This window comes from Dermochelys coriacea, chromosome 6 (assembly GCF_009764565.3).
Source record: "Dermochelys coriacea isolate rDerCor1 chromosome 6, rDerCor1.pri.v4, whole genome shotgun sequence".
NCBI lineage: Eukaryota > Metazoa > Chordata > Testudines > Dermochelyidae > Dermochelys > Dermochelys coriacea.
In genome coordinates this window covers 115360010-115386365 of record NC_050073.1, presented here as the reverse complement: position 1 = coordinate 115386365, position 26356 = coordinate 115360010, and the positions used below count along the sequence as shown (strand labels likewise).

The 26356-nt window shown below is 44.9% G+C and overlaps 1 protein-coding gene across 6 annotated transcripts in view; it reads left to right on the top strand.

The window, feature by feature from the left end:
• SYT16 (synaptotagmin 16) overlaps positions 1 to 26356 on the top strand; it is a 145249-nt gene that overhangs the window by 78703 nt on the left and 40190 nt on the right. For 2 of the 6 annotated variants that reach the window (XM_038407547.2, XM_038407542.2), the window contains one exon: positions 8320 to 8957. The exons of 3 other annotated variants lie outside the window; for them this stretch is intronic. In XM_038407547.2, coding sequence (XP_038263475.1) covers positions 8393 to 8957 — 565 coding nt within the window. In that variant the 5' untranslated portion in view covers positions 8320 to 8392. Of the gene's footprint in view, positions 1 to 8319; positions 8958 to 9134; positions 9182 to 26356 lie in introns of those variants that run through there. One more of the 6 variants, XM_038407554.2, reaches the window with a different exon arrangement.

The window sequence follows — 26356 nt, the reverse complement described above, 5'->3', positions numbered from 1 at the left end:
TTGTGAAGAGGATGGCTGACACCATCCAGATACTGTACTTCTTGAGGAAGTTAAAGACTCTCATCACAAACTCCTGGACACTTTGCATTCCGTGATACCCACTGGGGTTGCACTACCCATTAATGAACCACTCCTGGATCCAGCAAAGACATGTGGCAAACTCCTGCCATCATGCTGCCAACTTGTAAACAGGTGGATAAGAAATATTATGTTGCCCCAGAAACTCAGAATTTTTGTTTTCCCATCTCCCTTCTAATTCCCTGGTGGTGGATGCTGTAAACAAGTGGGGTAGACAGAATTACTCCAGGTCTGCTCCTTAGGAAATGGCCAGAAAAGGTTAGACCTTTTTGGATGGAAGCCTACTCATCTGCGACTCTCCAATTTCAGTTCACAAATTATCAGGAGATTATTGCCAAGTATGACTACATTAATTACAACAAGTTTGCATCCTTTTTTGATCATCTTCCACAGGAGCACAGAGAACACTTCCTTCTGGGCCATCATTAAGGAAGGTCAGTTATCAGCCAGAATCTCTCTCCAAGCATCCTTGGATGCTGCAGACATTGCTGCTAGATCCACCTCCAAGGCAGTTGTCATGTGCAGGGTGTTGTGGCTCCAGGTGTTGAGATTCCCAAGAGAGGTTCAGAACACTGTTGAGGACCTCCCATTTGATGGTCAGAAGCTCTTATTGTGAGCTATGGAGAACTTGGGAACTATGCACATGCTGAAGGACTCCAGAGTCATGTTGAGGTCTCTGGGTGTATATATATCCCTACAAACAAGAGGAGTATTAACATGTCTCAAACTACCCAGAGATCATGCCTGGCTCAGTTCCCTGGTTTTCACAGAATCACCGATCCCATGGTGAGAGAGAGAGAGATTCCAGAGGAAAAGAGCTTGCCATCCTCCTTCAGTGAATATCTACTAACCATCGGAACAGCAATTTTGGCAGGTTGGCCAAGGCTTTGTCTCCTCTCTCATCTCTAGTTTGGCAAGCTCCAACCTTTTGCCCACCTCCCCACTTTGGAGATTACCTTTCCCATTTCCAACAGGTGTGGCAGTGTAGGTGTCTCTTACAAGACTACACTTAGTCAAGAAATACACTTCCTCTTTTGTTTAGGAATGATAGAACCAGTTCCATCACCTCACAGGAGGAAAGGGTTTTACTCAAAGTATTTTCTCATGCCAAAGGAGGACAGAGGGTGGAGATTGTTCTGAGATCTAAGCTGACTGAACAAATTTGTAAAGTCTCAAAAGTTCCTGATGGTGACTCTGGCAGCTATAATCCCTTTTCTAGAGGCAGGAGAGAGGCATCCTGTAGGTCAAGGGCCAAAAAACAATTTCCTTATAGTGACATATCCCAAGCACAGGGGTTACCTGGATTTCACCATGGGCTTGGATAATTTTCAGTGCTGAGTACTTCCCTTCAGCTTCTCTTCAGTCTCAAATACATTTTTCAAGGGTTTAGCAGTAGTGGGTAAAAGTAATTTAGCCTTCAGCAAGAAGAAATTTTAGTCTTCCCATATCTTGAAGACTGGCTACTCATGGGCCAGTCTTACAAAGCAGTACGAACTTCCACCTAGACAGCTCTCGTCCTCTTTCAGGAGTTGGGTTTCCAGCTAAACTTAAGGAAGTCCAAGTTAGCTCCTGAACAGAGAATACATTTCATAGGGACATGTTTGGATTCATTGGCAGCCAGCGCCTTCCTTCTCACAGACAGATTCATAACTTTGTTGAATCAGGTCAAGACAATTCAAGGATGCAACTGTACTACAGTAAGGAACTGTTTGCAGCTCCTGGGTCATATAGCAGCTTGCACCTTAGTGATCAATCATGCAAGATCATGGCTCCACTGCTTTCAGGGCTGGTTCAGGAGGATGATCTATTCCTCAACGACAGCATGGACAAACAGGTTATGGTTTCCCTGCAGGTGAAGAACTCCCTGGATTGGTGGAAAGGCCAGCACAATATCTGCACAGGCATCCCTTTCATCTGCCCAGTTCCAACAATAACTGTGACAATGGACACATCACTGTTTAAGGTGGGGAGCACACACCTCAACACACTCACAACTCAGGGCAGATGATCATCTCAGGAAACTGATCTTCGTATCAACGTGTTGGAACTCAGGGAAGTCAGGAGTAGCTGCCTTCAGTTCCAACCCCTTATCGGTAGCAAATCAATCAGGATCAGGATGGATACGTACCTTGCGTGTTCTGTATCAACACACAGGGAGGAGCAAGATCACCCTCCCTATGCACCAAAGCCATAAACTAGTTATGGAAGTTATGGAGTATAGCCCATCAGATTCAGACCTCAGCCTTTTACCTTCCTGGAGTCTAGAATGTCACAGCCAATAGGCTCAGCAGGTACTTCTCCCAGGACTATGAATGGAAGTTGGACTCTCAAATCCTTCTTGGGATATTCCAGAGGTGGGGACTTCCCCAGGTGGACCTATTTGCCATGTCCAGCAACAGGATGTCCCTTATTTTGCTAAAGAGGAGCCTAGGTTGCCTCTCTTTTTGGGAGATGTCTTTCTCCTTCTTTGTACAAAGGGCCTGTTCTACACATTTCCTCCAACAACACTAATTCTAAGAGTGATGAACAACATCAGGCAGGACAAGGCCAGGGTTGTCCTTGTAGTACCAACTTGGCCAAGGCAAGGTTGGTGTCCTTCCCTGCTTTACCTGTGTGTCCAACCAATGCTCAAGCTTTTGACCGTCCCTCATCTCCTCTTCCATGAAATGGGTCTTCTGTTTCAGTGCAACCTAGGGGTGAAGTAGGGCTCCAAGCATAGCTCCCAGACAGTTCATGGGATTAGAATCCACCTGCTCAACAGGAGTACAACAAGTATTATTAAACAGTAGAAGGGAATCAAATAGAATTACTTACGTAAGCTCTATCCTGACATCTGGTGGTGAGTTGTGGCAAGTTGTGGAAAAGAACTTCAGGGGCTGATCTCATTTGTATAGGCACACTCACCCCGCTTAGCTGGAGCCCATAGCTGCCCAAATGGTCACTTTGGCTGCTGTGGGATTCCCAGTTTCTCTGTTATTGGGGCAGGAAGAATAAATTGTTGTTATCCTGATTATGTGAATCAACTTGGCCTTTTGTTATGATGAAGGGACTCTCCATCAACTAAGTAGCACTCGCTAGGCAAGGGACATGGGTTCCAAAACTTAGTGAATTGAGAGAGGCTGGGGACAGGTATTAATACCTGGTGGTATGGGCCTCCTGGTGAGGGGCTCGCATGCTAATTGCACTTCCTCCTCTCTCCACTGTGGACTATCAGAGTTAATTTTGATTCCATTAGGAGTCTAGTTACAGACTGTTAAGCTGAATTTGCTTTGGGCCAATGGTGCACCAGCACTGAAGCTCCCCTACTACAAGCTGAAATCACAAAAGAGCTAAACTTACTAAGAGCTGAAATCACTGAGTGTTGTGTTAAGTAGTGGGGGTGGAGCCTGAAGATATATTGTGGAGCAGTTTGCAGGACAGCTAGCAGAGCAGAGCAGTTTGTGGGATGGCTGGAGCGGCTCATGGGACAGCTGGCAGAGCAGAGCGGCTGGTGGAGCGGAGCAGTTTGTGGGACGGTTGGTGGAGCAGAGTGGAGCCCCATGGGGAGGTGGGGCAATCTGCTTTGTACCACGTAAGGTGCCCCTTAACCCCACCCCCCCATCTCCACCCAGGTTGGGAGGTAAAACTCTGCAGATAAATTTTCGAAGTCTGGTGCTACACTGACCAGGGGCAGAGACTTTTGGGTTTTGGGACTTTTGGGACTTTGGGTGACTTTGGGTTGCTGGACTCAAGAACCAAAGGGAAAGGGCATGCCCCAATTTGCTTGGGGTGGGTTTTTTTGCTCATGGGTTGAGTTATGAATCCTATTGGTGGTGTTTCCCCAACATAATGCCACATTGTTTCTCTCTGTTATTAAAAGACTTTTGCTACACTCAGACTCTGTGCTTGAGAGAGGGGAAGTATTGCCTCTTGGAGGCGCGCAGCGGGGGGTGGCATATATTTGTCCCAGGTCACTGGGTGGGGTTCGAGCCGGTTTTGCATTATGTTATTGGAATGGAACCCCTAGATACTGAACCCAATCCTTGTTGCTGCCAATTCTGACAGGCAGAAGGGTTACACTCAAATTCAGAAATGGAAGAGGTTCAACCACTGGTGTCACCATCACCATCCTGTGCCTGAATCTTCTCCGCTCTTAGCCATCTGCTGGACTTAAAAAACTGAGTATATCAATTAGCTCTCTTAAAGTTCATCACCCTGCGATATCAGCTTTTCATTTCCCCCAAGATGGGTATTCCATTTTTGTGCACTGTATGTCCTTGAGATCTATTAAGGATCTGGCTAATCTTTATCCACAGGGTAAAGATGCTACTATGATTTGGGATCTCAACCTGGTACTTAAATATCTTGTGGGACCTCTGTTTGAATCTATGGTGACCTGCTTCTTGCTTCACTTATCTATAAAGACTGCCTTTCTAGTAGCTATCATGTCAGCCCACAGGGTTGGAGAGATTGGAACCTTGATGGCAGAACCCCCATTTATGATATTTTTCAAGGACAAGGTCTTACTATCACCACACCCTAAGTTCTTAGCTAAGGTGCTGTCAGATTTACACCTGAACCAGTCTATACATCTACCTAGGAATGGAATGATGGTACATCCGACAGTTACTGTCATGACTGGGATGTTGGGGGGTCAGGCCTAGTAGTTGAAGCAGGAGTCAGGCTTAGTGGTCAGAGCAGGAGTTGGGAACCAAGAGTTGAGCCAGGGATCAGAGTCAGGAGGAAGCACAGCTGGAGCAGAGTGGAACAGGACAGGAGCAAGGCTGGGAACAAGGCAGGCACAGGAACACTCGCAGTTGCGCACATAAGAATCGAGACACCAGGGCCTGCTGCTGAGCTTAAAACAGGCCTGGTCTGCTGGCTCCCTTCAGCCAATCAGATGGGCAGGTCAATCAGGTGGTCCTGCTGCAACCCGTCTGAGCTCATTTATCTGCCTGGAGGCTGGGCTGGCTAGTCCTCAGGCTCAGCTGAAGGAGGTCACTCCTTACAGTTACCATTGCTCATAATATAATCTATAAAGAAATCAGTGTATTGATTGTAGGGATTTCATAGTGATGGTTGTGGCACTTTCTCTTATATGCCTAACATTGACCCTTCTACCCATCTGATTTTCTAAAAGAAAAGAAACAATTAATAACTAAACAGGCTATTTAGCTTGAAATTTCTCACGAGAGGGAGAAAAGGTTGGAGATGTTTGAAGTGAATCTGATAAGCTGTTTTGTTGTGGGTTTTTTTTTGAGATTACACGTTAAAAATAAGTGGTACTTACTCCCACCAACATTTCACTTTATTGTTCTCATCAATTTTTCTCCCTCCATAACTCAATTTTTAAAAATGTGAGTTGAGATTGGTGAAGTTATTTAAAATGAAAATTCTTAGTGTTGGAAGGGCCTTGCTGTGACACACTTTGACCTTCTGCCAAGGGGCACCAAGAGGTAATTGGGTCACAGACGTGAGCTAGTAACCCCTCACAAAAATGCAGAAAGGTTTTGTTCTCTTTATTTTTAAGCCAACTATTCCATTTTAGAAGCAATGTTTAGCTACTGTGCTTAGCCATCATCGCTGGATGTAGCAAACCCAAATCACCCCGACCTAAAAAGCCCCAAAAGGCCTAACTCTCTCCTTCCAAGCTGTCAATGCTGCCAGTGTCCCCTAACAACGTCTACAGTGCAGTGACTCATCACTAGAAAAATCTGCAGCACACTGAAAACATATCATTTGGAGACAGTGGAAAATGAATTGAATTCAGAGTCAAAACAAATAAATCATATGAGGAAGAGTGGCTGGATGGGAGCCAGGGGGACAGTGAAGGGAATGGGCGTGACTGATTGCATGGGAAATATGACCTTGGTTTAATGGGCCACTGAAATCAATGGCAAGCTTCCAGTTGACTCCAAGTGGCATTGGATCAGTGTCTGTGCATGTACGGAAAGGCTTTGTGATAGCCATTAACTTTTAAAAACGTATAGTCAAAGATTTAGTCACCCACGCTTTTATCACCGGGATAATGATTATAATTTTAAGTATGCTCTAATGACTAGAAACGTCTTGGAGATTTCTACAAAACGAACCATAGCCAGTTAAATGAACATCATTTGGCAAAATAATCGGTCATGGAAGGTGCAGATTGAAAAGATTGATTGAGTCATCCGCATCTAATTCAGTGGAGAACTATTCCCTAAAAAAAGACTGGACAAAAGACTCTAGTTTTATATATCCCAGGAAATGGGGCTCCTGTCAGTTTCCTGTGGATACTATTCTGCAGCCTTATATGTATAATTGTTGAGAGGTTTTCTTGATGGTCCCCCTCTATTTTCTCTTAATGTATAATTCTTCTCTCTTTTGGGGGTGAAACCCTGGCCCCCTTGAAGTCAATGATATCAGTGAAGCCCAGATTTCACCCCCAGGATGTGACGGAGTAGGGAGTATTAACCTGATAATGTTGCAGGGGAGTTTTACTAGTTTACTGTCTGCATTAATACTAGATGGAGATGGGGGAAAAAAGGGTGTGACTTCACTGAGGGATGACACTGGACAGCCAGCACGTAAAGGGTGGCGGCTGCCCTTCGTAACCTGAGCCCAGGAGGGGGTTGGGGCCAGATGACACTTTCTGCCCCGGGAAGCTGGACAAAGGCTAGAGGAGGCTGCTGGAAGGAGTTTCAGTTTGGAGCTTGCTGGTGAAACCGGGGGGGAGGCCCAGCACCTGGGTCAGGGCTCCCCACCCCCCCCAGGAGGGACCTGACTGAGGGGTCCTGTTTTCTGTACTTACTAGCTCTGTTTTAGACTCTGGTCCTGTTGTCTAATAAACCTTCTGTTTTACTGGCTGGCTGAGAGTCACGGTGAATTGCAGAGAGTGGGGGGTGCAGGGCCATGACTCCCCCACACTCAGTGACAGTCCCCCTTTATTTCCCTTTCTTAATGTAGTTATGCCTATCTATATTGCCCTGTGGCACGCTCTATAATATTTCTTCTCCAGGTTGGTGAAACCTGGCCCTCTTGAAGTTAATGATATCAGTGAGGCCCAGATTTCATGTAAAAATTTTTTCCCCCTTGTAGTTGTCACTGACCCAAGCAGTACAGGTGGTTTAATCTTTCCTCCTAAATCCATTAGCTTTCTGGCAATTTTTGTTCCTCTTCTCTGAACTCCCCCCTGAATTTGCTGATATATTTCTGGTAATGTGTGGAAAGATTTTTCAAAGGCACACAAAGAGCAGATGTGCCAGAGGCATGCAGAGAAGGGCCCATTGCCTTCCTGCAGTCCTTATGAAGATGAAAAAATGGCACACATTCCTGTTTTGGATTGAGATTAGTTTTAAAAATTGAGATATTTCAACCTCTCTCCACACTCTACTTCCAGAAAATCAGAAACTGTCTTAGGTTCTGGTTCTGCAAGGTATGTAAGCCCATGCCTAACGTTAAGCCTTTGACTAGTCCCACTTAATTCAACAGGACTGCTGACAATGCGGAAAATTAGACATGCTTAATTGCCTTGCTGAATCAGGGCCAGAGTGTAGAAAATGGTTATATTTCATTTAAACATCAAAAGAACATTGTGGTTATGCTCAGCTTCCCCTTCCTCTGCCAACAATTGATGTCAAAATGCTCCTTTTAAACCTTTTCATAGAAATGAATACAGCCTGTTGACTTGTGTTCCCCCACGGGAACCGACATTTGTGTAGTGAATGGCTAGAGCATAGTTTTAGGAGTGGGGAGTTCTGCTGCTGTCTGACAATGATTGACTATGTGACCTTTAGGCAAGTCAATTAAACAAACAAATGACTTTCTGTGCCTCAGTTTCCCCATCTTTAAGGTGGATATAATATGATACTTAACTCAAGGGGATGTTAAGGGAATATAGGTTTGTAAATGCTTTGAGAACCTTGGCTTAAATTTGCTATATAAACACAGAGTATTTTTATATAGATCGTTCTGGTGCTAATAGTGTAATGTATGAGCACCACGAGAAGTGCTGGCATTCAAATGGTCTCTATTCAATTTTTTGTCATAATGGCTTTTATCTCGCAGCTGTAGGATTATATGGAGCTCTTTGCTGTCTGCTACAAAATGCATGCCTTGCTGTGTAATCTTGGATTTCTGGTGGTGGCTTAGTGGCGGTATCTCTAAGCTGGTGGACAGGTTCTTGCCTTTCCTTCTCTCTAGGCTGGATAGTTTTGATAGATAACACATAGACGCTGATGGACAAGTGATTTATGGTAATCTCTTATAATGCTTATTCTATAGCTCACAGAATTGTAAGTGTGGCATGCTGGCAAAACTGAACAACTGATCATCAGATACGGGTCATGGTATAAGCATGGCTTCTCAGAATGCTCAGAGTTTCCTTCAGCCACTCTCCTCCTGGATGTCCCGGATGTACGAAGCCGTCCAGCAAGCGGGAGACTCCTTATCTGCTTCATTGGTCAACTTGAGCAGAGTAGACCACAAGTCGGAGGAAGATGGAAACCAGGAGTTAGAAGACAGTGACAGCAGTTATAAGGACTACTCTGAAGATTCAGAAGATGAAGGAAGCTTTAGCCAGAACATGAAAGATGCTGAACATGTGCATCCTGAAGACAGTGACTTTCCATCAGCAAGTCATGATCTTGATTCCCAGGCACCTGTCCGGGGCTCCGACATGGGTCTGCAATGGCAGAAAAGAGTGAGAAGCGGCACCAGCTCCTTAGAGCAACGTCCAGACGACACCAGCTCTCTGTCATCCCAGGGATTTTACCAAGAATATGATGATCACCAGCTGCTAGGTATGCTTCCTGCCATACCCAACGAGGAAGGCTACCTCAACAGGCAGATAAGGGACCTTCAGCATGACCTTGATGTGGCTGGCTCATTAGAAAATATTAATGGAAAGGCATGTGTGGAAGGTAAGATGGTGGTTACCACCTGGCAGCATTATGCAAGAGGGCCCATTTCTCTCCTTTGACTTTGATTTAGTTATTAATCTGCTCATTTTATTTTACATCATCTCTTGTAGATTTCTCACAGCTTCAAAATTCCCAAACCAACCATGCTAATGGCCCTGATTCTCCTCTGTCTTTCAGAATTAATTGCATTAAAGTGAGTGGAGTTCAACGGGTGTAAAGACACGGTAGGTTAGAGGAAAATCAGGCCCTGTTACCATATTAAGAAATGCAGTTCATTTCCCGCATTTATTCAATTCAGGCTCATGAGCTTGACATGTTAGTGTGCTGTGGATTTCAGCCAAAATGCTTCAGATACCAGAACCCTTCAAAGGGAGCTTTTCACCTTAAGCCTTCGCTTTGAGAAGCATCTGCTTGTACATCATTGCTTAAAAAAAAAATCAAACCTTGCCAGGAATTTCAACATGTTTCTGTGTGGCTTGCTGTGAAATGCGGTACTGAAGGATAGATGTGTTTCAAGAGTTACAGGTGAAGTATTCCCAGATCACTTTTTCTCTTCACAACTTTTCAAATAAGATTCAAGAGGAAACTAGGCAGGAAATGACAGGAAATGGATCGGAATTTGATTTTTTTTTTAATTAAGTTAAATTAATAGTTTCAGGGGTCTGAATCTCAGCTACCCAAAGGATGCATACCAGATATCCCCCTAATAATGGCTTCAAGACTGGGCTTGAAAAGTTTATGGAGGGGATGGTATAATGAGACTGCGTTCAATGGCATGTAGCTGATCTGCGACTGTTAGCAGCAAATATCTCCAACAGCTGGTGATTGGACACTAAGTGGGGAGTGCTCTTAGTTACTACAGAGAATTCTTTCCCAGGTGTCTGGCTGGTGGGTCTTGTCCACATGCTCAGGGTCTCACTGATCGCCATATTTGGGATTGGGAAGGAATTTCCCCCCAGGTCAGATTGGCAGAGGCCCTGCGTTATTTTTTTGCCTTCCTCTGCACCGTGGGGTATGGTCACTTGCAGGTTTAAACTAGTGTAAATGGTGGATTCTCTCTAACTTGAAGTCTTTAAACCATCATTTAAGGACTTCAATAACTCAGCCACAGGTTAGGCTTCTATTACAGGAGTGGGTGGGTGAGGTTCTGTAGCCTGTAATGTGCAGGAGGTGAGACTAGAATAAATGATGCCAGTGGAGGGCAACAAAAATGATTAGGGGGCTGGAGCACATGACTTATGAGGAGAGGCTGAGGGAACTGAGATTATTTAGTCTGCAGAAGAGAAGAGTGAGGGGGGATTTGATAGCTGCTTTCAGCTACCTGAAAGGGGGTTCCTAAGAGGATGGATCTAGTCTGTTCTCAGTGGTAGCAGATGATAGAACAAGGCAAAATGATCTCAAGTTGCAGTGTGGGAGGTTTAGGTTGGATATTAGGAAAAACTTTTTCACTAGGAGGGTGGTGAAACACTGGAATGCGTTACCTAGGGAGGTGGTGGAATCTCCTTCCTTAGAGGTTTTTAAGGTCAGGCTTGACAAAGCCCTGGCTGGGATGATTTAGTTGGGGATTGGTCCTGCTTTGAGCAGGAGGCTGGACTAGATGACCTCCTGAGGTCCCTTCCAACCCTGATCTTCTATGATTATGATGGTTCATTCTAGCCTTTGAGTCTATGAGTCTATAAGTTAAAGGTATAGTTTCAAGGGTCTGTATGGCAGCTACCCAAAGGATGCAGACCAGTTTTCCCCCAACAATGGAAAGAGAGGGCTGCAATAATCTTAAAACGTCAGCTGATGAGCAACTTTAAGCACAACACCCTTCAAGGTAGGTGGGTGGTGGTGGTGGTGGTCTGGACTTTCTATGCTTCTGCACTATATTGCATGTGACCTCATTGTGTGTATGTTCATGTGGAATTTATTCTATCAATCCACTTTCCATGTGCGATCAGGGAGAGCTGGCAGAGGTGTAAGCCTATGTGGACACTGCATGAAAACTAGTATCCCGACTACATTGTATATTGGTAATGATGTATTAAAGCCATTGTTTTGGGGAATTTATATTTTCTCTTGGCCTAGGGTAAAATTTTCAAAAGTGATTTAGGAGCATAGGGGCTTGTCTACATAGGAAAGTTAATTTGGATTTAAAGTGGAATAGCTATTCCTGAATAACTCCATGAGTTGGACACGCTTATTCTGGAATAAGAAATCCTTGTTTCAAATTGGCTTAATCCACTTCCAAGGAGTGTTAAGGGCTTGTCCACACAGGGAGTTATTCTGGAATAGCTATTAGATCAAGCTGATTCAGAGTAAGGCACTGTTATTCTGGAGTAGGAGCATCCACAGAGGTAGTTCATCAGAAATAGTTAATCTGGCATAACTCCCTGTGTAGACAAGTCCTAAGACTTCCAAGTGCTTAACTCTTTTGAAACTGGCATTTAGACACTTTTGAAAATTTGAATCTGCTGTTGGAAAAGCTCTCCCCTGAGAGCAGCTAAACAGCTTTGACTCCCACTGTTGCCAGTGGGAGCTGTGAGTGCTCAGCGCCTCCGGTATGGTGCTTGATACTGCACAGGATCTGGCTTTTTGTTTTGATACTTGGTGGGGAGATGAGACATGGATGGTGTAAATCTTGGCAGTGACCCTTCAAGAAAAATTCAAATATGTCCTTTACTTTCTCCCCCCTGCACCATCATTCCCATTAAACAAGTAAATAATTAGAAAGAAAGGAATAATCAGACAATAATGCTCTTTCCCATCATCATCCCCTTCCCCCAAACTCCCCTGCCCGATGCCTTTGATATCGCATTTTAGAACTGGGTCAGTGTGAATTCTCAAGTTAGAAATCCAGACCTCAGTAGTGGTGTCTGCTAGAAGGTGAAATTCACAAATGCTGCATGAAGCCAGAGTAATCAGGCATTTATGTGGTTGTGCAAGGGGATGAAATTGTGCCCCTTCCCCAAACTGAGGGCAGGATTTGACGTTAAAGGATTGGCATAGTGGCCATGTTCTCTCAGCGCCTGTTCTATGGGAGTTCCTGGCCACCGGATCCAAATTAGTTCCTATGGCCTGACCCTTACCAGCCTCTCTCCACATTAGCCTATATGGAGCCATCATGGAGCCCTACTCTGAAGAGCTCCCCACCCCTGCCCAACTGCTTTGCCCGAAGCCCCTTCCTTTTCATCTGTAAGCACCAGCTTTCCACACTCCTAGTGCTTTTTCCTCCACTGTGCACTGCACTACGGACCATATTGTGCCCTCATGACTTGATTGATGGCAGTGAAGTTGTACGCATGGATCAAGGGCAAGATATGGCATGAAGCCCTGGCTTCTTTCATCTCAGAGCTATCTAAAACGTATATATTGCAGCAGCTCGCTGTAAAGTGTGAAAACACTGAACCAGGATTGAAAGTGTCTTGATTGAGATTTTTTTTTTATTAAATTTCCCCTGTCTCGGATGTGATTGAACATGTTCTGCTACCCAAAGTGTGGCATACCGCTTCCTAAACATACATGCCCCTCCTTCATCTCTCCCATTGCTCTTTGGATCCGTTGATTTACACTGAGCATATGAAACGATCTGATGATAACTGAGAAGTGAGAAGATGGGATACCCTGACAACTTCAAATTTCAGATCTGGATTGAAATGATCAAGGGAAATTGAAGAGGTATCCTTGTTTCTGTTAGCTTTCTTCCTAACCCTAAATGACAACATAAGTGAGCATATGGGCTGGCTGGTATTCAGTAAAGGAGAGTCATTCACTAGCATAAATATTAAACTTATGAAAAATTTTCATATTGCATTTGGCATTATTTCCCTTAGTCCTGTAAAATACATGTTTCCTGTTTATCCTTGGACTCTTTTCAGAACATTGCATCTTGATTTTATTGTACTTAATGTACCATATTCTCCTTTACAACAGAAGATTTTAAAGCTAAATTGGCACAAAACAAGAGTGATGCTTGAATGCTTTTTGTTGCCATAGCAATATTTCTGGGCACTTACTGAAGACCTGGTTGCCAATAGTAATGTAACAGAGAAAATAGATACACTTCATTTAGCAGCCACAGATGATTAATAGGCACAGAGACCCATTACAGGGTGATCCTAATATAGGCTATGCTGGTTTTAAAAAAACAGCAGCAAAAGAAAAGCCTTTTGGTGGAAAAACATCACCTTTGCTAGATGAAATAAAGATGACATAATTGCAGTTAAAAAATTGGGTGGAAAAGGCCGATTTTTATCAAATAAGTTTTTTAACAGATGGTTTTCAGCCACCTTTTTTTTTTTTTGCTTTCAAGAAACATGCTCCCTATTTTCTAACTTAGCCCTTTGCTGGCCTCAGTGTATTCCAAGCGTAGATTATTGAAAGGCATTTCTAGGCTAAGGGGTCTAAGTATTTGAGCATTGAAATCTTTGAGTTCTCAAATCACACTGCTGATAGTTAATGTGGCACATGCTGATTTGCTGTGGTGCAGGTTTGCCTGCCACAGAATCCCTGCGTTGAGCCCCCAGTCTATAACTAAGAGATGCAAATGCTGTTGTACCACATATGCATTGAGAAGTTCTAGCACTCTTTCACTTTGGTCACTTTTGGTCCATTGTCAGAAAACTAGATACATATGAGATCTGTATAAGACGCACTGGAGACTGGATAACCCAGCAGTATTTAACTGAAGCTCAGTTGCCTTACTCCATATTCCTCTGTCACATCAGCTTAGCACCAATATGGAGGAAACCTTCTTCTTTGGCTATTCCTTGATGCGAGGATGATGTCTGCCAAGGGGGTTCATTGGTGCGTTTTTAAGTGGCTGAGGAGCCCAGTTCTTGCCCTGCAAATTTTCCCACAGAAGTGACAGTTGTGATCTTGGAGGAGACATACTTGTTGGCTGGAATGTTGTGCCCTTTCTTTCCTCCTTTGTCACTTTTCTGTCTCAGGAGCACATCTGTTCTCAAAGTGAACTGTGGCTTGGTGTATGAAGTGGCACAGCTGTGTTCTGTTCCGCCCCAAGTCCTCCCAGTTTGTTGGGTTGATGCCTCCCTTTTTAAGCTGTACTTGCAATATATCTTTGAAATGCTTTCGCTGCCCTCTGCAAGCCCTTCTTCCCTGACTTAACTGAGAGAAGAGTACTTGCATCGGGAGGCAAGTGTCAGGCATATGTACATAGTGGCCAGCCCAGCAGAGTTGGTATTTCATGACCTTCTCTTCCGTGCAGCTGATGTTGGCTGCAGAGAGAACTCTGATGTTAGTGCATTGATCTTCCCAGCTGATCCTGAGAATTCTCCTGAGGCAGCTCTGCTGGAACCACTCCAGTTGCTTGAGATGTCATCTGTCAGTTTCCCAGGTCTCACATCCATAGAGAAGGGTGGGGATGAAAACTGCCTTGTAAACCAAGATCTTGGTTCCTGTTTGTAGGTGCCTATTATTGAAGACTCTAGTGGAAATAGCATAAGAACCAAGTCAGTCCTTATAAATCCCTTGCAGAAAACAAGTGATGGGATGGTTTAGTAGTGAGTAAAAAGAGGGCCCTGTTGGGTTAGGGCAGGGGTTGGCAACCTTTTAGAAGATCTTACGCCGCCGGCTCGCTCAGCCTGTTGCCGGCCTGGGGTTCTGTTTACCTAGGCCGGCAGCAGGCTGAGTGGGGCCTGCGGTCGGGACCCCAGCTGGCAAGGGGCCTGCAGCCAGAACCCCAGACCGGCAGTGGACTGAGCGGCTCAGCCCGCTGCCACTCAGCCCACTGCTGGTCTGGGGTTCCGGCCACCAGCCCTGCTCAGTCCACTGCCGGTCTGGGTTTCCGTCCGTCGGCTCCTGCCAGCCAGGGTCCCGGCTGCCAGCCCCACTCAGCCCACTGCCAGTCTGGAGTCCCGGCCCTGTCCACATAGAGTGGGTACCTACCTTCTCCCTGGTTCTAGCCATTCTTTTCCTCTCTCTGCACTGAGATTAGGGTGGGAGTGTGCTGAGAACAGGGCTGGGGGGGTGAAGGAGCAGGCTGCAGGTTGGGGTGCAGGGTCTGGCCAGGAGCTAGAATGAGGGAGGGGGCTCAGGGTTGGGGCAGGAGGTTTGGGTGTGGAGCGCTTACCTGGGCAGCTCCCATTTGGTGCGAGGGGTGCAGGTGGGAATGTGGGAGGCAGGGTGTGCAGGAGCTCCCGTTTGGTGCTCAGGGTGGGAGTGGGGATGTGGGGGGTGCAAGAGTTAGGGCATGGGGTGTGGGGATCTGGGTATGTGAGGCAGGTGCAGGGGGCTGGGGGTGTTTGAGGAGGGTGCAGAAGTCAGTGCAGGGAACTGGGGGGGCTGAGTATGTGTGGGAGGTGCCTGAGTCAGGGCTGGGATTGTGGGGGGGGGGTTGTGCAGGGGTCAGGGCACGGGGCTGGGGTGTGGGAGGGTGCAGGGGTCAGGGCAGAGGGCTGTATGTGTGTGAGGAGGGTTTAGGGGTCAAGGCAGAGGGCAAGGGTGTGTGTGGGGGGTTCAGGGCAGAGGGCTGGGGGTGTGGGTTGGGGTAGTGGGGGTGCTCCCAGCCCCCTGCCCTGAGCGGCTCATGGTAGGGGGCTGGAGGGGGTATACCCTGATTCCACCCCCTTCCCCAAGGTCCCAGGAGCATTGAGCATGCTGCGGCTCCGCTTTTACCTCTCCCTCTCTGTAGCAAGGGCCGTCAGCTGATCGGCCGCAGGGAGGGAGAGAAGGAGGGGCAGGAACCCAGCATGCTGGGGGAAGAGGTGGGGGGAGGGTGAAGCTTCCCTGCCCTGCAAGGAAAGAGCGGTGGGCGGAAAAGAGTGGGCTGGGCCGGGCAGGATTTTTAGTGGCACGCTGCTGTCTGCCCGGGTCCGGCAGACAGCAGCGTGCCATTAAAAATTGGCTTATGTGCCATAGGTTGCCGACCCCTGGGTTAGGGAATTGGCAATGGAAATATGGGCAAACATCACCGGCTTGAATCTAGTTCAAATAAGAAATATCCCAAAATGCTACGATGGCTGTTAGGCATTTGTGTGAAATGAATATGGTGGTCATAGCCTACTTGCCAATGGACGAATGTCCCACACAAACAGAAAACCCACACTCATCATGAATACGAGTTGGCAGTTTCCGTAGAGAGGCTGACTTTGGAATAGGCGTGGGGTACCTGAAATACCACCTGAGTTGAATCCTCTAGATTAGAACTGAAGCACGTTGGGGAAGCATGTACTTCTAGTGCCAGTTCTGCGAATGAAGAATCTCCAGGGCTGTCAGTCTGACGCTGTGTTCACAATGTTACAATATAAATGAGCGAGCACTAAATCAGGAAATTCTCAGGAGGCAACCTTAACATTGCAAAACCAAGATTTTCATTTATTTTTTCTGAAATAAGGCAAGATCCATGCCAGCTAAAGACTACATTCAGATCACACTGAAATGAGTTTATTGGACCTTAGTAAACTAGAAAATGTGAAGGTTTACCATTACTCAAGGGATCTGGTTTGGCATTAGGAATCCGAAAGCAAGAGACTGCCAGGAAGAAATTCCAGATTATCCCTGGTAGTTGGCATTGTTTAGACTTGATTTTTATCCAAGGACCTGGAGCTGAGCCAGGTATCATTCATCCATAGGCAGGCTGTGGGCTCGGCCCTCTATATAATCTGTGAATAACATTTAGAAATTGAAGATTACATTTCCGGGTGTGATCACGTATGCACAAAAGGGCTTGTCCTCACTAGGAAAATACACCGAGGTTAGCAACCTCATCCTAGACACGTGTTTATGCCTAGAGAAGTCTTGAGTCAAACACAAGTTATTAGGCTCAGTATTGGAGTAACTGAATGGAATTCTATGGTCTGTGTTATGATAGTCTAATCATCCCTTCTGGCCTCAAAATATATGATTATATGAACCTGACCCAGCTATATTGAGAAAGGAGGAATAGATTTGTATATATGCTAGGGAAAATGTTGAGGTGTACATCGAAAAGCTACATCATGATAGCTGGTTTCAGAGTAGCTGAAACCTGTGATTATGCAAGGCACTGAATTTAGCCGTATAGAGTGGAAATCTGTCAACTTCATGAAAAAACTCGCACAGATACAGACAGACATCATCTTCCTCTCCAAATGCAAACAGATGGACATCATACCGAAAGGACTGAAGGTAAAAAATCCATTACAATCTACATACCACACAGACTATGCTGACAGCTTATGCCACACACTCTCAAGGAAACTGCGGAACCACCTGATCAACATCCTCTACAGCAAACAGGGAAAGATTAAGAATGAGCTCTCAAAACTGGATACTCTCATAAAGAACCAACCTTCCACACAAACTTCCTCGTGGCTGGACTTTACAAAAACTAGACAAGCCATTTACAAAACACACTTTGATTCTCTACAAAAGAAAAAGGACACTAAGCTATCTAAACTACTATATGCCACAAGGGGCCACAACAATGGTTCCCGTAACCCACCCAGCAATATTGTTAATCTATCCAACTATACTCTTAGCCCAGCGGAAGAATCTGTCCTATCTCGGGGCCTCTCCTTTTGCCCCTCCACCCCCACGAACATGATACAGTTCTGTGGTGACCTAGAATCCTATTTTCGACGTCTCAGACTCAAGGAATATTTCCAACACACCTCTGACCAACATATTAACCCACAGAGACCTTCCTGCCAACACTACAAAAAGAAGGATTCTAGGTGGACTCCTCCTGAAGGTCGAAACAGCAGCCTGGATTTCTACATAGACTGCTTCCGCCGACGTGCACGAGCTGAAATTGTGGAAAAGCAGCATCGCTTACCCCATAACCTCAGCCATGCAGAACACAGTGCCATCCACAGCCTCAGAAACAACTCTGACATCATAATCAAAAAGGCTGACAAAGGAGGTGCTGTCGTCATCATGAATAGGTCAGAGTATGAACAAGAGGCTACTAGGCAGCTCTCCAACACCACTTTCTACAAGCCATTACCCTCTGATCCCACTGAGAGTTACCAAAAGAAACTACAACATTTGCTCAAGAAACTCCCTGAAAAAGCACAAGAACAAATCCGCACAGACACACCCCTGGAGCCAGGACCTGGGGTATTCTATCTGCTACCCAAGATCCATAAACCTGGAAATCCTGGACGCCCCATCATCTCAGGCATTGGCACCCTGACAGCAGGATTGTCTGGCTATGTAGACTCCCTCCTCAGGCCCTTCGTTACCAGCACTCCCAGCTATCTTCGAGACACCACCGATTTCCTGAGGAAACTACAGTCCATTGGTGATCTTCCTAAAAACACCATCCTAGCCACTATGGATGTAGAAGCCCTCTACACCAACATTCCACACAAAGATGGACTACAAGCCGTCAGGAACAGTATCCCCGATACTGTCACGGCTAACCTGGTGGCAGAACTTTGTGACTTTGTCCTGACCCATAACTATTTCACATTTGGTGACAATGTATACCTTCAAATCAGCGGCACTGCGATGGGTACCCGCATGGCCCCACAGTATGCCAACATTTTTATGGCTGACTTAGAACAACGCTTCCTCAGCTCTCGTTCCCTAATGCCCCTACTCTACTTGCGCTACATTGATGACATCTTCATCATCTGGACCCATGGAAAAGAAGCTCTTGAGGAATTCCACCATGATTTCAACAATTTCCATCCCACCATCAACCTCAGCCTGGACCAGTCCACACAAGAGATCCACTTCCTGGACACTACGGTGCTAATAAGCGATGGTCACATTAACACCACCCTATATCGGAAACCTACTGACCGCTATTCCTACCTACATGCCTCTAGCTTTCATCCAGATCATACCACTCGATCCATTGTCTACAGCCAAGCGCTACGATATAACCGCATTTGCTCCAACCCCTCAGACAGAGACAACACCTACAAGATCTCTATCATGCATTCCTACAACTACAGTACCCACCTGCTGAAGTGAAGAAACAGATTGACAGAGCCAGAAGAGTACCCAGAAGTCACCTACTACAGGACAGGCCCAACAAAGAAAACAACAGAACGCCACTAGCCATCACCTTCAGCCCCCAACTAAAACCCCTCCAACGCATCATCAAGGATCTACAACCTATCCTGAAGGACGAGCCATCGCTCTCTCAGATCTTGGGAGACAGACCAGTCCTTGCTTACAGACAGCCCCCCAATCTGAAGCAAATACTCACCAGCAACCACACACCACACAACAGAACCACTAACCCAGGAACCTATCCTTGCAACAAAGCCCGTTGCCAACTCTGTCCACATATCTATTCAGGGGATACCATCATAGGGCCTAATCACATCAGCCACACTATCAAAGGCTCGTTCACCTGCGCATCTACCAATGTGATATATGCCATCATGTGCCAGCAATGCCCCTCTGCCATGTACATTGGCCAAACTGGACAGTCTCTACGTAAAAGAATGAATGGACACAAATCAGACGTCAAGAATTATAACATTCAAAAACCAGTTGGAGAACACTTCAATCTCTCTGGTCACTCGATCACAGACCTAAGAGTGGCTATACTTCAACAAAAAAGCTTCAAAACAGACTCCAACGAGAGACTGCTGAATTGGAATTAATTTGCAAACTGGATACAATTAACTTAGGCTTGAATAGAGACTGGGAATGGATGAGTCATTACACAAAGTAAAACTATTTCCCCATGGTCTTTCTCCCTCCCACCCCACCCCCCACTGTTCCTCTGATATTCTTGTTAACTGCTGGAATTAGCCTACCTGCTTGTCACCATGAAAGGTTTTCCTCCTTCCCCCCCCTGCTGTTGGTGATGGCTTATCTTAAGTGATCACTCTCCTTACAGTGTGTATGATAAACCCATTGTTTCATGTTCTCTGTGTGTGTGTATATAAATCTCTCCTCTGTTTTTTCCACCAAATGCATCCGATGAAGTGAGCTGTAGCTCACGAAAGCTTATGCTCTAATAAATTTGTTAGTCTTTAAGGTGCCACAAGTACTCCTTTTCTTATCATGATAGCTAGCTTTCATGTATTTTCTTAGAGTAGACAGATACTAAAAGGCTCAAGGATATTAAAGTATTATAGATTTTAAGGCCAGATGGGACCATTATGATTATCTAGTTTAACCTCCCGCATAACAAAGGCCATAGAATTTCAACTAATAATTATTGTTATGGAGGGAATTATTCTTCCCTTCGGAGCCCAATTTATTAATATTTGTAGAAGCAAGAGGCCCCAAACAGTGACTGGGTTCCCATTGTGCTCTTTACACATATAATGAGTAGAAGATCCCTGCCCCAGTTGCTTGCAGTCTACAACAAACTTGTTTTGAACTAAAGAATATCTTTTAGAAAGACAGCCAGTTTCAATGTAAAGATTCTGAGGAAGGTAGCAGCTTCGTTGGTAAGAACTTAGTAAGAACTCTGGTTGGAATGTGTACTCTGGAGCCTTTATAAGTCAGGAGTGCCTTGCATTCAAAAAAGGAAGTGCTAAAAGGCCACACTGAATCAATAGGAACACTAGGAGTGAATAAAGAGAATTAAAGGCAATGTACAGAAAATTTTTGCTACCAGAGTGGAGGAGAGCACAAGGACAAGCCGGGATATATATCTGGTATCTCGAGAAGATTTTGTGGGAGTCTGAAGATTTCTTAAATGATGCAATAGAAATGAGCTGTGTCCACTGATTTTTTGAGTTGGTTGTTTAGTTTTTAAACATATAGCATCCGCTCAGAATTAATGTGCACACACATCTGTTGTGTGTGTAGTAATGGGATTCATTTTTTTCTTAAGTTTTCCCTTTTACATAATTTCAGTCTCTTCTGTTGTTTGAAAGTGTTAAGATTTGCAGAATAATACCAGTGAACAATTCTCTGCAATTATAAAGTACCCTATAACTAGGATGTCAAAGCACTGTGCAAAGAGGAATGAAGTTCACAATAGGCCTGTGGGGAAGGTCAGTAGTGAGCCCATTTTACAGATGGGAAGACTCAGGCCCACAGAGAGGCTGGAGACACGGTTTTCAAAGGTGACAAGTGATTTTGGGCGCCTCCATTTTTGGGGGCCCACCTTGCAATGCCTTAGGCTTGATTTTCTGCCGTGCTAGCAGAATCAGTGAGCATTGGGGGCTGCACCTCACCTTTCATAAACCAGGCCCAACGTGGCTCAGATTGGACACCAGAAGTCGAGGTGGCATTTCAGACCCTGTTGATGTCAGAGTTCCCCGAAGGCATAGTTCAGAAAACCAGTATTTGTATGTTGCAGAATGAGGAGAAGAAGAAGGAGGTAGAAATGGTAAAGCTGCCTATTCAGAGCACCTGACAGCAGGGAACTGGGTAGCTGTTGGTCATTGCTGTCTAACAGTAACAGTGTTCCATGATTTTGCTGTGGGTCTCTTGCTTGGGATTTAAAGTGCATACCAAACTCCTTAACTTATGAAATATGGAAAAAAGCTACAGATGGCCAATAGCCAGTCACGCAAGAAAAGTTATCGTAGGCTGATGGGATAAATCCCTTTGAGAGAAAAAGTTTCTGATTAATCAGTAACAAGAGTTACTATTTGTATTATGGTGGCACCTGGAGGGCCAACCAAAATGGGAGCCCATTGAGCTAGGCTCTGGAGTCTGCCCCTTCAAAGGCCCAGGGTCCTGGGGCCAGCCTGCCCTGTTTGATTATCAGACCCATCTGGGAAGAGCTCAGGTGTTACCTATAAAAGGGCTGAGAAGGCTTAATTGAAGTAGGAATGTAAATATTTTAAAAGTTAACTGTTTAAACAATTAAAATTCTATCATTTAAACGGTTAACTGATTAGAGGGAGAGGAGCTGGGATTGCTCTGGCCAGCGAGGCAGGGGCTGGGGCCGGCTGGCCGGCCATGAGGCTGGGGTCAACTGGCCAGCTGGTGGGGCAAGGCCTGGACTGGGGTCCAGTGCTGCGGGGCTGGGGGCTGGCGTGGTGTGGGCAGGATCGGCGCAGGTGAGGCCGGGGGCCGGCGAAGGCAGGGATCTTGGATCCAGGGCTGGGATCCGGCCAGCATGGCACAGCCAGGGGTTAATGGTTAATGTCGGTTAGCCGGTAAGCCTAATGCTTCGGTTGTGAGTTTTTTGCCACTTTGTGAGGTCTTGTTTGAATTAATAAAACTGTGCCTGGCAAGAAAGGCTTGAAAGACCTGGGCTGTGGTGTCAGCCCTTCCTGGATTGGGGTACAGGCCAGCACACTTTCATGTGGTGGAGAATGTGGGTAGGTAACTGGTCTGTGGAACTGAGGCAGCAGCTAGCCCAAAGCCAGGTGAGGTGGGTGGCTCTGCAACACACTGTACAAACACATAGTGAGAGTTCCTTCTTCAAAAAGTTTACAAAGAGTTGTGTATTGTAGGGTGTGTATTGCTGAGGCATGTAGAGTTGAAGTGACCTTCCCCAAGGTTACACCAGGTCAATGACAAAGCCAAGGATAGAATCCAAATATCCTGAGTCCCAGTTCATGGCCCTTTATAGTAGACACACTGCCTCCTATCTACCTAAGAGACATGAGAACAGAAGGTAACCAAGGTATACTTTGCAAGACCTCTGTCTTCTATGTTCACCGGTGAGTAGGTTGTATAAAGTTACACAACCTAATCTATTATTGATCATCTATTCTAATTATTTATTAGCTAAGAGGAATTTATTTAAAAGGAAAACATGGGCGTTATGATTCACAACAGTTACAGAGCAAATTGTGTGTGTGTATTTGTGCATGTGTTTTCTGAGCCATTTTGCCAAGCAGCATCCTCTTCCCACTCCCCATATGGCAGCTGTGCCTCTCTCTTCCTTTGGGAAATTGTTTAGGACTTGAGACTTCATTTACCAATGAACAGCATGTTGGCAGCATCTGAGAAATGTTGCATCTCTCATTGAAAACCTGCCTCTTCACCTCTCATCTCCTACTACTACTGCTCTATACAAGGTGGGAATGATCTCACTGCATTATTTGTGAAGTAACAAGCAGACTTGTACAACGCTAATAATGTTGTCCGCAGAACTAGAATGTTGTATTTTTCTGCAACGACTGAAAGTTTTTTCCTTTTTTTGTTCTGTTTGTAGTTTCAATTCTTATTAATTTGGCCCCGTTTGTAGATCACTCCCATAAATTGTTGATTGCAAGCAAATGTTACAAAACAGAACACTCTCTGGGACTTGGTACTTGATCCTCAGTGGCATTCTGGCCGTTTTGCACCATTCCAGTGGCATAAGCAGCTCTAAAGCCAGGCTGTCCAGTCTCTGGAGGATCATCCCAGTGCATGGAGAACTGTTGTAGCTCACAGCTGATATAACAACCCCTACATCTCTCTAGTATGGGGGGTATGATTAATGTTATCTTGTGCCCCATCAATTCCTGACTGTTGTAATTGACCATCGGCAGCTGGCATAATTTAGAATTGCCTTTAGATGTTGTTAGGGTGATATGGGACTCTTGAGTCATTGCTGGAGATAAACTATGGGAAGAGATGGATGTTGAGAGGGAGCTGAAGGAGGGGAGTAAGATTGCATGGTGTGCATAGACTTCTGGATGCTTATCCAAGCCCTAGGTCACAACACTTAAACTGGTTCATTCTACCACTTCATTCAAGGAGTCAGTTTTCTATAGCATCTAGATTAGAACACAGACTGCAGGTTGTATGAATGTCTTATCTCTAATTCTAGTACCTCTGATTCTTAACTTTCCAAGATGTCCAGTTTGTTGGGGAATGTATAAATATATGATGCATGAGACGATATTCTGGCTCTGTGAACTCAACTATGAAAATATTAAGACCTGTTCTAGTCAAAATCTGAACAACTTTTAGGATCGTGCCATGAATCTCTGAGGACAACTAGGGACCAATGAGATCCGCAGATGAAGATTTGGTAACTCGCTCCTCTGCTTGGACTAGTTGGGATTATATGTGGAAAAACGTGCAGTTGATGGTTGTAGGATGCCTACTAGCAAGTTGGTGTAATTGGGTTGTTTTACTGGAGGTGTTGTTCGTGTGTTTCTGAGATGGTTTCCCCAGATGGAGCTAAGGAGATGCATACTCATGTTTGTGTGTAGTTCAGTGGTAGACAAGTCTCAAAAGATTTGGAAGTTTTAGAAGTTTCTGACTGTCAACAGATGACTTAGGCAGTGGTGCTATAAGGAGGGCTTTGGGACGTATGGCCACTGGGAGGCATTCACGGACAGAGGACAGTTCTCTCGGGATGGACTTCCTCTGAGTAGGGAAGGAAATAGACTTCTAGGATCGAGGCTGGCACAACTGATAAAGAGAGCTTTAAACTAGGAATTTGGGGAAGATGGTTGGGAGATGTCCAGAAAATCTCCACGCCAGATTTTAGCATTGAGAGGGAAGAAGATGAAGTAAGAATGGATACAGCCGTGGGTAGGAGAATGTATATAAGGAGTGAGGGCAGTGTGGATACTAGTCTAATAGGTTATACTGGATGTAGAATGACTGTGCCTAATAGGGTACAAAATGTGAGCGAGGCCAAACAGCAAAAATTAAGATGTTTGTACACCAATGCGAGGAGTCTAGGTAACAAAATGGAGGAACTAGAGCTACTGGTGCAGGAAGTGAAACCAGATATTATAGGGATAACAGAAACATGGTGGAATAGTAGTCATGACTGGACTACAGGTATTGAAGGGTATGTGCTGTTTAGGAAAGACAGAAACAAAGGTAAAGGGGGTGGAGTAGCATTGTATATCAACGATGAGTTAGAATGTAAAGAAATAAGAAGTGATGCAATGGATAAGACAGAGTCTGTCTGGGCAAAAATTACATTGGGGAAGAAAACTAGTAAAGCCTCTCCTACGATAGTGCTTGGGGTGTGCTATAGACCTCCGGGATCTAATTTGGATATGGATAGAGCCCTTTTTAATGTCTTTAATAAAGTAAATACTAATGGAAACTGCGTGATCATGGGAGACTTTAACTTCCCAGATATAGACTGGAGGACCAGTGCTAGTAATAATAATAGGGCTCAGATTTTCCTAGATGCAATAGCTGATGGATTCCTTCATCAAGTAGTTGCTGAACCGACTAGAGGGGATGCCATTTTAGATTTAATTTTGGTGAGTAGCGAGGACCTCATAGAAGAAATGGTTGTAGGGGACAATCTTGGCTCAAGTGATCATGAGCTAATTTAGTTCAAACTAAATGGAAGGATTAACAAAAATAAATCTGCAACTAGCGTTTTTGATTTCAAAAGGGCTGACTTTCAAAAATTAAGGAAATTAGTTAGGGAAGTGGATTGGACTGAAGAACTTATGGATCTAAAGGTAGAGGAGGCCTGGGATTACTTTAAATCAAAGCTGCAGAAGCTATCGGAAGCCTGTATCCCAAGAAAGGGGAAAAAATTCATAGGAAGGAGTTGTAGACCAAGCTGGATGAGCAAGCATCTTAGAGAGGTGATTAAGAAGAAGCAGAAAGCATACAGGGAGTGGAAGATGGGAGGGATCAGCAAGGAAAGCTACCTAATTGAGGTCAGAACATGTAGGGATCAAGTGAGACAGGCTAAAAGTCGAGTAGAGTTGGACCTTGCAAAGGGAATTAAAACCAATAGTAAAAGGTTCTATAGCCATATAAATAAGAAGAAAACTAAGAAGGAAGAAGTGGGGCTGCTTAACACTGAGGATGGAGTGGAGGTTAAAGATAATCTAGGCATGGCCCAATATCTAAACAAATACTTTGCCTCAGTCTTTAATAAGGCTAAAGAGGATTTTGGGGATAATGGTAGCATGACAAATGGGAAGGAGGATATAGAGGTAGATATTACCATATCAGATGTAGAAGCGAAACTGAAATAGCTTAATAGGGACTAAATCGGGGGGCCCAGATAATCTTCATCCAAGAATATTAAAGGAATTGGCACCTGAAATTGCAAGCCCATTAGCAAGTATTTTTAATGAATCTGTAAACTCAGGAATAGTACCGAATGATTGGAGAATTGCTAATATAGTTCCTATTTTTAAGAAAGGAAAAAAAAGTGATCCGGGTAACTACAGGCCAGTTAGTTTGACATCTGTAGTATGCAAGGTCCTGGAGAAAATTTTGAAGGAGAAATTAGTTAAGGACATTGAAGTCAATGGTAAATGGGACAAAATACAACATGGTTTTACAAAAGGTAGATCGTGCCAAACCAACCTAATCTCCTTTTTTGAAAAAGTAACAGATTTTTTAGATAAAGGAAATGCAGTGGATGTAATTTACCTAGATTTCAATAAGGCATTAGATACCGTGCCACATGGGGAATTATTAGTTAAATTGGAGAAGATGGGGATCAATGTGAACATCAAAGGGTGGATAAGGAATTGGTTAAAGGGGAGTCTGCAACGGGTCCTACTGAAAGGAGAACTGTCAGGTTGGAGGGAGGTTACCAGTGGAGTTCCTCAGGGATCGGTTTTGGGACCAATCTTATTTAATCTTTTTATTACTGACCTTCGCAC